This window comes from Carassius auratus, unplaced genomic scaffold (genome assembly GCF_003368295.1).
Source record: "Carassius auratus strain Wakin unplaced genomic scaffold, ASM336829v1 scaf_tig00215772, whole genome shotgun sequence".
NCBI classification, from domain to species: Eukaryota; Metazoa; Chordata; class Actinopteri; order Cypriniformes; family Cyprinidae; genus Carassius; species Carassius auratus.
The window spans coordinates 62,443-75,000 of NW_020528237.1; the positions used below are offsets into that span (position 1 = coordinate 62,443).

Below are 12,558 nucleotides of genomic sequence, written 5' to 3' on the forward strand. Positions count from 1 at the left end.
TTTTGTTGGTAAGAAGGATGGTTCTCTGAGACCTTATATTGATTACCGAGAGTTGAACAACATCACGGTGAAGAATCCTTTGCCTTTGAGAGGTTACAGGGAGCATCCATCTTCATAAAATTGGATTCACGTAATGCTTATCATTTGGTCTGCATCAGGAAAACCGCCTTTAACACCCCAAGGGGCACTTTGAATACTTGGTTATGCCTTTCAGGCTTTCCAACTCTCCAGCGGTTTTTCAAGCACTCATTAATGACGTGTTGAGAGACATGGTAGATCAGTTCATATGTTTACCTGGATGACATATTGATTTTTTTTGTCTCTCCAGAAACATGTGCAACACGTCAGACGAGTGTTCCAGAGGTTTCTAGGGAATGGGCTTTTTGTCAGAAATGCAAAATGCGTTTTCCATGCACAGACTGTTTCCTTCCTAGGTTACATTTTCTCGTCTGAGGGAATATGTATGGATCCTGACAAGGTTAAGGCTGTGATAGATTGGCCAAGTCAGTTTCCCTTATGGCCCTACAGTGGTTTCTGGGGTTCTCCAATTTTTAATCTGCGTTTAATTCGCAATTTCAGCCAACTAGTCGCACATATGAAAGCTATCTAGGTGGTCCGATACTGCCGAAGCTGTATTTACCAACCTCAAGCAGGGTTTCCACGGGGCCATAAAAAGTCATAAATTTAACAATAAGAATTTAAGGCCATAAAAATTCATACAAACATCCAGATTTTCCATACAAGGTGATAAAAAAAATATTTAGCCACGTCTTAAATTGATATGCTAGTCCATCCACTCAGGAAGTGCGGATTTCGAACGCCGTTGCCTAGCATCCATTTCGCAAATCTCCGCTCTCTACCCAACAAAACAGACAAACTGCTTCTGCTCTCTCGGACAAATAAGGATTTCTCTCACTCTGCTGCTCTGTGTTTCACGGAAACCTGGCTGAATGACGCCATACCGGACAGCGCGCTCCATCTGCCTGGCTTTCAGCTGTTCAGAGCGGATCGTGAATCAGAATCAACTGGGAAATCGCGCGGCGGCGGGACATGCTTTTACATCAATGAACGGTGGTGTACAGATGTAACTGTGTTAAAGAAGATGTGCTGTCCTGATCTAGAAATGCAGTTTGTCAACTGCAAGCCGTTCTATTCGCCGCGGGAGTTTCACTCGTTCATTCTGGTCAGTGTTTACATCCCTCCGCAAGCGCATGTGAGCTCAGCTTTACAGAAACTTGCTGATCAGATCACAGACACAGAACAACAACACCCGGACTCTGTTTTAATCATTCTTGGGGACTTTAACAAAGCCAATCTCTCCCATGAACTGCCAAAATACAGACAGCATGTTACATGTCCCACCAGAGACAGTAATATATTGGATCACTGTTACACCACAATAAAGGATGCATATCACTCTGTTCCACGATCAGCTTTGGGACGTTCTGATCACTGTCTGGTTCATCTTATACCGTCCTACAAGCAAAAACTTAAATCTGCTAAACCTGTAGTAAGGACTGTGAAGAGATGGACCAGCGAAACAGAGCAGGATTTACAATCTTGTTTTGACTTCACTGATTGGAGTGTTTTTGAAGCTGCTACCACCGATCTGGACGAACTCACAGAGACCGTAACATCCTATATTAGTTTCTGTGAGGATATATGCATTCCTACCAGGACTTATTTAACGTTCAACAATGATAAGCCATGGTTTACAGTAAAACTCAGACATCTTCGTCAGGCCAAAGAGGATGCCTACAGAAATGGGGACAGGGTCTTGTACAATCAGGCCAGGAACACACTGAACAAAGAGATCAGAGCGGCTAAAAAGACCTACGCTAAAAAGTTGGAAGACCAGTTTTCTTCCAACGACTCAACTTCAGTGTGGAGGGGTCTAAGAGCCATCACAAACTACAAGACATCATCCCCCTGCACTGAGGCTAATGAACGACTTGCTAACGACCTGAATGAGTTTTATTGCAAATTTGAAACCTCCATCACCCATTCTGACCATTTCCCTACACAACCATTAACACATCCTGCAGTCCCACCCTCCACACCTCCTGCTCTTCAAATATGTGAAGATGATGTGCGCCAGGTCTTCAAGAAGAAGAAAAGAAGAAAAGCACCAGGCCCAGATGGTGTTACACCAGCCTGTCTGAAAATCTGTGCTGACCAACTGGCCCCCATCTTTTCACAGATCTTCAACAGATCCCTGGAGTTGTGTAAAGTGCCTTCCTGCTTCAAACGCTCCACCATCATCCCCATCCCAAAGAAACCCAAAATAGCAGAACTTAACGACTACAGACCCGTGGCTCTAACGTCTGTCGTTATGAAGTCATTTGAAAAACTGGTTCTGGCTTATCTGAAGGACATCACTGGACCCTTACTGGACCCCCTCCAGTTTGCTTACCGAGCAAACAGGTCCGTGGATGATGAAATCAACATGGGATTGCACTTCATCCTGCAACATCTGGACAAAACAGGGACTTATGTGAGGATCCTATTTGTGGACTTTAGTTCGGCATTCAACACCATCATCCCAACAGCCCTTCGGAACTGCAGTGGAGTCATTCAGATTCCTGGGAACCACCATCTCTCAGGACCTGAAGTGGGACAATCACATTGACTCCATTGTTTAAAAGGCCCAGCAAAGGTTGTATTTTCTTCGCCAGCTGAGGAAGTTTAACCTGCCACAGGAGCTGCTAAAACAGTTCTACTCGGCCGTCATTGAGTCTGTCCTCTGTACTTCAATAACTGTCTGGTTTGGTTCAGCAACAAAATCAGACATCAGAAGACTACAGAGAACTGTTCGGACTGCTGAGAGGATTATTGGTGCTCCCCTGCACACCCTTCAAGAACTGTATACATCCAGAGTGAGGAAAAGGGCTCAGAAAATCACTCTGGATCCCTCACATCCAAGTCACCCCATCTTTGAACTTTTGCCATCTGGCCGGCGCCTCAGAGCCGCAAACACCAGAACAGAAAGGCACAAGAACAGTTTCTTCCCCCAGGCAATCTACCTCATGAACAGTTAAATGTTCCCTACTTATGCTTATAAACGTGCAATATCCTTATATTTATTTGTTAACCCTCCATCCTAGAACATTCCTGCATCTCACTCAATCCTATTCCATTATCATTTATAGCACAATTGTTTATACACTTATTTATTTGCCAATTTGTAAATCTCTTTAAAAATCTTTTTTTTTCTGTGTGTTGTTGTCTCTGTGTACTGGAAGCTTATGTCACTAAAACAAATTCCTTGTATGCGTAAGCATACTTGGCAATAAAGCTCTTTCTGATTCTGATTCATTTGTTGTTCCATCAAAATGCGCTCGCAGCGGCAATGGCATTCATTTGTTTCATCTGTTGTAGTTCTGTATGAGGAATCTGGGTGGTATCACACTGGTATCACAGCGTTCCCGTACTACAAGGTCCATGCGGCAGCATACAGACGTGTCAGAAGGACTTTCATAGAAAACCGCGCAAACTCCGATAATACTGTATCATACTGAGTCACTGCTTAGTTTAATTGAAATCATCCTGGCTATTACAATGGGAAAATGTACCTTTAACGATCTATGGCTCTAAGACGGTGCGTTTAGTAGCTGCCTCAAGCCCATCGCTAATAGAAACATAAGAGTAATAAATGTATCTTGATTCTGAACTTTGAAAAAAAAATATGAACATCGATTATATTAAAGAATGTTTCTGAACTCAGTGGCAATGGCATTCAAGTAAAAAAAAATTAAAAAAAATGGGCAATTAGCAGCAATATCTCAGATATTGTAACTTATTCTGTCAGTTGTGCAACTTTTCTTTCAGAGATGAAAACTCAGCCAGTGAGCTTTATTGAGGGTCATCTTTTTCTACCAGCCATGGACCGGCGGCCACAGTATCACTTGTGCTCGCACATGCAGCCTAGTGATGCTCGGGTCAGGGTTTTTTTCCAACCGGCGGGTCCTGCTTTTATGAAATTATTTGGCCCAACGCAGCCCGCAAATAAAGTAAAATTTCTTTACCCACCCCGACCCACGCATCGGGGACACCACAGAAGATACGTTGCTACTAGACTCATATTTCACGTTCAATGAAGCTCCCTCAACAGCAGCGCGCAAGCTCAACGCTATTAGCAGTGCATGTGCAGCTCGTGAACAGCTCTGTGAACTGTTTCATCCTGTCAAAGAGTTACTCAAGATGTGACGGAGCATGTGATTTGTTGAATGTAGTGAACGAATCCACCCTTCACTGAACGAGATCGAGAGATCTTCTCATTTGTGAATGAGTTGAACTGATACATCTCATTTATGAACTAAATGAATGAGTTTACAGGGTCAGTGAGCCAAGCATGTAAATCTCAATTAGAAATCAGCAGATACAAAGCGCAGTTATAGGAGCCGTGCAGATACACTCGTTTTCATATTTAGCATACAGAACATAACTCCACGTTTGATCCCCGATTAATGTGAATATTATATATGATGACCAAACAATTAAAATATTAATTATGCAAGAAAACATAATGGCCTAATGGTTAGAGGGTTGGACTCCCAATCGAAGGGTTGTGAGTTCTAGTCTCGGGCCGGACGGATTTGTGGGTGGGGGTAGTGCATGAACAGCTCTCTCTCCACCTTCAATACCACGACTTAGGTGCCATTGAGCAAGGCATCGAACCCCCAACTGCTCCCCGGGTGCCGCAGCATAAATGGCTGCCCACTGCTCTGGGGATGTGTGTGTGTGTGTTCACTGCTCTGTGTGTGTGCATTTCGGATGGGTTAAATGCAGGGCACGAATTCTGAGTATGGGTCACCATACTTGGCTGAATGTCATTTTCACTTTATGCACACATTTTAGTAAAGCCAAATCAGTTTAGTAAAGCCACTAATGCAGCCATCTCGCTGTAGTGTTTTTTTTTTTGTTTTTTTGCTGCTTGCGTGTGGAGAAAAAAACACAGACGTCCATTAGTGTTGTCACGATACCAAAATTATTGTTTCGATACCGATACTTAGTCAAGAATTTCGATTTTGATACTTTTCCTGAAAAGGGAAAATACACTCAAATATCATTGCTGTGCTTCACTGCATGAAAAGAGCTGTATACGGACAAATACGGGATGGGAAATCTCAGCTAAACTGTAGGTTTGCCAGATAAATGAGGCAGAGTGCTTGGAAAGGTAATACATAGAAGCTCGGGAAACATCCAGAAACCTTACGTATGTGGATGTATGTAGGAACAAAGTCTCGTAAAGACAGCACATACAGTATTGTGGAACATAAAAACTGTGTTTACTAAATACATTTATTATTAATATAATTTAATTAGTCTATTTAAGAAACTTAGCATCATTCAAATTAATTGAAATTCAATGGACACAATTACCATTTTAATATGTGAAAATTATGTCTCGGACTTTTCATGTTTAATGTAGTCTAGAGGAATGCAACAAATGTTATTTCAGAATATATATTTCCAACACTTTGAAAACATGTCTCCAACTGCCCTATGTCAGTATGTTGTGCACGTATCTCTCAGTGCTGCATTCATTGTACAAAAGCAGTTCAAATGAGACATTCTGTTTCAAAAACATCATGTAACACATTTTGCTAGCTAGGATGTTGATAAATTCAGTACCATATTCATAAGTCAGTGAAATTTAAAGATGCTTGTTTTTGCTGATGTCTCATGATTTGAAGTTCACTGTTTCTTTTGTTATTATGATTCTACCCTAACATTTCATTAAATCTTTTAAAATAGAAACAAAGAAATTCAATAGACAGGTCCATAATCTAAAAGTCTTTCACATGTGAATGCAAAACATGTTGGGTGATACAGACTGACAAACTCGGGTATAAATATCTGCAGATACCTGTCAACTACTGTAGGGCACGCAGGCCAAAGTTGGTCTTTTATAATATATCCGTGTCACATTTGACCCTGGGCCACAAAACATAAGTTAACTCATAACTAGCATATGTAGGTCATATTTGTAGCATTAGCAATAGCCAACAATACATTAAATGGATCAAAATAATAGATTTTTCTGTTGTTAAAAAATATTAGGATATTAAAAAAGTTCCATAAAAATAATAGTAATGTAAATATATTTATTGGTGTTTGTGTGAAGATCACTACATTTATCAAAAATATTTATCATTAGTAGCCTAATATTTGTTGCTAATGACTTCATTTGGACAACTGGGGATTTTCTCTCTCTCTCTCTCTCTCTCTCTCTCTCTCTCTCTCTCTCTCTCTCTATATATATATATATATTTTTTTTTTTTTGTTTGTTTTTTTGCCGTTTTTATCTCTGCAAAATATTTATAAAGTAAAACTCTAAATGTACCCGTATGACTGGTTATGCAACACGTTCTCACTCCCAACTCGTCACATATTGAAGCTTGGTCAGGATCCCTTTGGCGTCAATATTTAACTTACTGGGCACCCCTTAGGCGTCATGTTTCAACGTTCAGGGAATCCCATAGACTTCTGACCGGAGCCCGTGACGTTGACATTTGACGTGCAGGTAACCAGACCGTTGTCTGCAGCGCGTACGGGTCGAGACTACGATAATTAGGCATAAAAAAGAAAAGGCTACAATAATTTAGTTATGGCAGGGCAAGTCAATTGGCGCCCCGCGTCATATTTAACAGTTTTTTTTTATTTTATTGTAAAAATGACGTTGGTGTCTGATATTAAAGAGCCGCATGTGAAACAGCATGCAACGGTGACTTTAACAACGCTCCACCGAGTTTTGCTAGGTAATAGGGCTGCACAATTAATCGATTTTCTAATCGCAATTACAATTACAGATGCCGCAATTATGTAATGTTCAAAGTGAATTAATCGTTTATAGTCCACTTATGTTATTCTGCATGCTGAAGAAGTTTTTTCTTTCTTTCTACAGGTTATCTTAAGGGTTTTTTCATTGTTTTAATTTTAGTATAACATTATAGTAGCCTACCATTTTTTTAAGTATAAACCAATCGAATGTATAATTGAGATTTATAGATGCTATAGAAAAGCAATAAAGGTTTTTCAGTTAGAGTGTTTTTTATCTTGTTTATGTAAAAATATGGCATGCAGGTTCTTCAGACAATGGTATAATCATTCAGCGTAAATTACTGTGATAATCGTAATTAACAATCGCAATTACAATTTTATGAGAATAATCAACAATTATGATCTTTGTCATAATCTTGCAGCCCTGCTAGGTAATACTGGTATTTGTTTGTTTGTTTTTGTTTTGTTTTGTTTTTTTTATCGGAGGCTTGTTGATGATAAAAACGTATTTAATGTGCTGTGATTGTTTGTTTAATGATTAATCACTGCAGTGCGATGCAATCAACCTGTTCATTCATTCATTAAATTTATTTATTTATTTATTTATTTATTTATTTATTTATTTATGCATTTATTTATGCATTTAATTGTTTGTTTGGTTGTTTGTTTGATTGTTTATCTATTTATTTATTTGTATGTATTAATAAATCAATCAGTGGCGCTGACGTCATCGTAAGGCGCGATCCCAAGGTCCAGTGCGATTTTCCACTTGGTAAGTAGAGCAGTTAATTAATACAGATGGGAACAATCCATATATTTATGGAACAAAAACCGTTTAATTGGGTCAAGACGTTGTGTTTAGAACCTTTAGAGTTGCAAGGTATCAGTTTATGCAGTAAATGACAGCAGTCATTACAAAATATAACTTGCTGCACCACGTGTGCAATAGCCTAACGTTAGCTGAGTTAGCTAATTAAATTCAAGCTTGTGTATTTTTTCACATACAATCATGCAAGGCAAGGTAATATAGGAGATTGTATGGTTTTTCGTTATTATATGTGATCGGTTACCCATATTAAGTTAGCTCGATCACAACACTTTAGCCATTTATAAATGTTCAGATCAAGTTGCCAGATTGGTGTGTTTTCCAGTAATTGTTCAAAATCCACAATCCAAAATTATAAACACACACATCTACTACAGTATTGTGGCTCATCAAATGGCATGTAATAAAGGAAATTAAGTGCTCTCTAAAGAAGGCTACATTGTAAGGCTACGTGTCTGTCATTTGCCTTAAAGAAATAAAAGGGAACAACAGAAATATCAAAATGCCACCTGTCTAAAGCTATTTTATTCCACCTGGTACAAACTAATATCTAATTGAAAACTGACCAATCTGCCAACACCGATGGAAAAAAAATACTGGTAAAAATGTAAGGAGTTCATTTGTTCTCTCTCTCTATCTCTTTCTTTTTTTATCAGGTCCTTCAAATTCTCCCCTCCTTTATTTTAACCTCCCTCAACACAAACATACAAACATACACACACACACACACAAACCAAAGGCACTTTTAAGAGCCACGTCCGTCTTGTTACCCTGCACTTGTCTGTCTGTAGCTCTCTCTCTCTCTCTCTCTCTCTCTCTCTCTGTTTATAATTCTATTTGTTGTCTCTGTCCATCTTTTTTGTAAGTCTTTCTGTCTGTTTTTGTTTCTGCCCATCACCATGAGTGATTCAGAACTCCAAGAACAGTTAATGGAGCTGGATAAACTGGTTGATGATCAAGAACTCAATGATGAGCTCCAAAGTCTTGATGACTTGATTGGTGAGCTGCAGGAAGAGAAGGAAGTGGCACCAGTAAAGACACCTGAACCGAGGGTGCGTTGGAGAAAGAGAGACATTGATGGAAACATTGTCTATGCAAGGCCAAGATCAAGCAGGAATCAGTCAAATAAGGGTCAGTATAGTTTTTCATTCAAGATCTATTGAATAACTGCGTTGATTAGGCATTTATGATGTATCAAACAAGGAATATGTCAATCAAATCAGAAGCACTCATTTTATTTTTGACATGAAAATAAATTTGATTACGTACAGTATTTGTGTAAAGCAGTATAAACTAAATGATTGGTCTTGGTAAGGCTGTGTTGAAGCTGTGTTTATTCTGAGTGTGTTGTCAGTGGCCAACCAGCTTGCTTCTACAGCAAGCATTCTTATTTGCTTTCATCTTCTACATGATATATAGATAACTAAGTAACTGTACTGTCCACATTTGTGTTTGAGAAAAAAAAAATCTGCTAGTCCTTCTCTGTAGCTAAACATTAAACAATGAGCTTTGGTCATTTCAGGCTGGTAATAAGGGAGGTAAAATTGTGCCACACGCCTTGGGACAAGTTGAAAATGTTGTAAATGTTGTTTTTCTTTTTTTTTTCTTTTCTTTTCTTTTTTTATCTGGTGCAGCTGATCCCATTCGGAAATCTGATCCTCCCATCAATGCACCTGCCACTAACTGTGAGGTGACCTTTGCTCCAGAGGCTGTTGGTGTGTACTTCATTGTGTAAATAACAAATAACATTTTTAAAGTTTTCCGGAATACTGGCCTTTTCACAGTCAAATGCACTTGATGCAGAACACTTTCATGTATATATTAAAGTATTGCTTTTAAATATTCCATACTATTTTAACAGAGTCTTTTCTGCAAGATCTCCAGCACTCACTGAGCAATACCTCAGATGATGAGGCATCATCTCTTGAGACCTCAAGAGGTCCTCTCCTAGCTTCCTCAAACTGGAGCACAAGACAAAGTCTCTTTTCAGAGAGATGGAGGACAGAGAGACCACGTCTGGTGAACACCGCTGCGGCACATGAAAATGTAGCAACACGCATCTGCCAACAGTGTGGGAGCAATCCAGCTGCTGTCCGCTGCAGTGACTGTCGACCACAGCCCTTTTTCTGTGCTCAGTGTGATGTCAGTATGCACACCAGACATGTTCTCCATAACAGAGATGCCATGACGGCTGGATCCTACCAGCCATTGCCTCCAACAACTTTTGTTGTAGATAAGGCTCTTTCCCATTGTGGTAAGTGCTGGTTTGTGAGTGTACAACATACACATAATTCTGAGAGTTGTTAGGCCTCATATGTTTTACTATTTAAATAATGCCCTTTTTTTGTCTCTTGTTGTTTGATATTGAATTTAAGCTTTTTGAGCATCTCTTCTATATTTTTCAGCAATGTACTCCAATACCATTGAACCGTTACAATGTTATATCAGTCTATACAAATTGTCTTAATACTCAATCAATAAAAACGATCTTAATTCAAATGTTTGATCTTTTTCAGTACGGCTTGTACCTGTGGAGATCCCTTACAAAATCTGTGATTGTTCACGAGAGTCACTAAGGGTCAGTCCAGGGAAGACTGTTGCTGTAATCACAATGAATGGTAAGGGTGTGAAGATAAAAATCTGTACATGCTCTACTCCCATAAGTTTGGCACAGGTCTGGATGTAAGATCTGCATGACCTCTAAGTAATGTTTAAAAAGTATACAAAGTAATGTAAAATTGTGTAAGGAATCAAAACCCTGATTAATCACATTATATTTACATTTAAGTGGATGTGTTTTTTCATTTTTCCAGGACGATATGATCTAAGCATGCCTGAGTTGAGTTGTGAGGCATGCCAAGCCACGTGGGCTGCTGGAGTGGGTGATCTAAATCTGAGTGACTACTGGCCTGCAACCCTTCACTTTGCCACTATTTATGCCACAGATGTCTTCTTCTCATTTGAAGAAATGAACATGTCAACACTTTCTCAGCATTATTATTATTATTATTATTATTATTATTATTCCTAATCAGGTGAAATGGAGTGGGGCATATCAGGATGGGGCTGGTTTAACCCTAGGTGAGGAGGTGGAACAGTGCAATGCTTTCCTGTCTAGGATTGCAGTGACTACAAAACACATGTCCAAAGCAGGTACAATGACCACATACTATACTAGTTACATTATTACATAATAAGTAGGGGGAATATGGTAACATGATATTCTCTGTTTGCAGGACGCACAGACATGCTGACTCTCATGGCCATGCGCTGGAATCAGCAAAAGATCTACACTTTGGCCATCACACTGACCCGCCGATATCAGAAGGTAATAACATCAGTAGAATTGGTTTTAGATGTTCAATAATGTATGTTATTACTGTTTGAAGTTGTGCATTAAACATTTAGCTATTGTTCTTGTACCATCTGTGATTGCTTGTAATTGCAGACCACAAAAGCTCTGCAAAACCAGTTGCTAAACCTAGAGTCTTTAAAAGTTGAACTGGCAGTGACAGAGAGCCAGTTGGAAGACTGGCTCAACGAAGTAAAGGAGTGGGCAGATAGTGAGTAAATGACTTATGTATATACATATGTATGTGTGTGTATGAATGGTATAATGTTATACTAAAACAAAAATTAGAGCAATGGAAAAACCCTTTAAATAACCTCTAGAGAAAAAAAATGCATCTTTAGCACACAGAATAACATAAGAGGCTTTTGAGTGATCAATTACCACTTTGAACGATTGCATAAGATTGCCACTTTTTAACGATTGTAGCATCTCTAATTGCAATTAGAAAAGTGATTAATTGTTTAGCCCCTATATTTTATATGACAAGCTACGCAATTCAAGCTCATAATCACAGATGCATCGCATGCAATAGTGAATGTGATATTGCATAGCTTGTGAACTACTGCTCTGCGTATTAAATGCTGCTCCATCTGAAAATAGGTGATAGAGATTTATTTCCAATCACAGAACTGGCTTTACTGATGAGATGCGCATGAGTATCGCATGCAATATATCGTGCAGCCCTTATAACATATATGTGTATATATAATATTGGTAACACATTTAGTCATGAATAATTGTTATTGTAATTTTGTGTAAAAATCACACATTTCTTCTCAGCAGCAGCAACAACAACCACAAATGATGCTGATGCCTTGGCCAGCAGAATTGAGGTACTTGTGGCGAGTATCAAGAGACGTTCTCAGCGTCTCTATAAAGATACAGATGGCAACAAAGGTCGTGCCAGGATCCGCCGCAAAATCAGGGAGGAGAAGGGGACCCTGACATCAATTGTTGAGAAATACAACAGAATGGTTCCAAACACAGAAACTCTGTGCTTGGAAACCATTTTGTCTGGTGAGACAGCTTGGCCATGGCAGCTACCACACAGTGGTATGTTCACTAGTCTTCTGACAATTATACATATTTCAACCACGATGCCTCAAATGTCAATCTGCAACCCCATCTGATTTTAAATATTAAAGAAGGTTGATGTATGACAATTTTTTTTCGTGCATTCCAGACTCTGTTAATTTTAGGACAAAGAGAAAGGCATTCGACATCATGATGTCATTAAGGAGACTTCAGGAGGAGCAGAAGATTCTTGTTGCAGAGATGAACAACCATTGGAGATATCTTTCAACTCGTGCTGATGCCCTCAGAGAACTGTCCTGCTGCTTTGCCAAGGAGACAATAAAAAGTATGTATTTGTAATATATGGCATATTTGTCATATACGGCAAACATAAGCATAGGGTTGCCCCTGACCAAAGATTTTTCTTTAAAATGGACTCACAAAAAACTCAGAAACATTTCCTTGTAGCATAAGTGGCTGTAGCTGTATGAGCTATCGTTACACTTTGCCTAAATCTCTATCCAATTGGTAGCTGAACGTTGTCAATCTTGCTTTTTTGGAGTTGTACTTGAAACTCTTTCAA

At 39.2% G+C, this 12,558-nt stretch overlaps 2 protein-coding genes across 3 annotated transcripts in view; both read left to right on the forward strand.

Annotated features, from left to right (window-relative positions):
- The first annotated feature begins 6,372 nt into the window (after positions 1 to 6,372).
- On the forward strand, positions 6,373 to 10,757 carry LOC113095716 (uncharacterized). Its single transcript, XM_026261063.1, has 5 exons — positions 6,373 to 8,740; positions 9,244 to 9,324; positions 9,471 to 9,863; positions 10,126 to 10,227; positions 10,423 to 10,757. The coding sequence occupies exons 1-5, from the start codon at positions 8,509 to 8,511 to the stop codon at positions 10,638 to 10,640; spliced, it is 1,026 nt and encodes a 341-aa protein (XP_026116848.1). The 5' UTR covers positions 6,373 to 8,508; the 3' UTR covers positions 10,641 to 10,757.
- A 72-nt stretch (positions 10,758 to 10,829) lies between these two features.
- LOC113095715 (uncharacterized) overlaps positions 10,830 to 12,558 on the forward strand; it is a 2,784-nt gene continuing 1,055 nt past the window's right edge. Inside the window, exons 1-4 of one of the 2 annotated variants that reach the window (XM_026261061.1) lie at positions 10,830 to 10,937; positions 11,058 to 11,172; positions 11,742 to 12,014; positions 12,145 to 12,321. In XM_026261061.1, coding sequence (XP_026116846.1) covers positions 10,857 to 10,937; positions 11,058 to 11,172; positions 11,742 to 12,014; positions 12,145 to 12,321 — 646 coding nt within the window. In that variant the 5' untranslated portion in view covers positions 10,830 to 10,856. The remainder of the gene's footprint in view (positions 10,938 to 11,057; positions 11,173 to 11,741; positions 12,015 to 12,144; positions 12,322 to 12,558) is intronic. The other variant, XM_026261062.1, reaches the window with a different exon arrangement.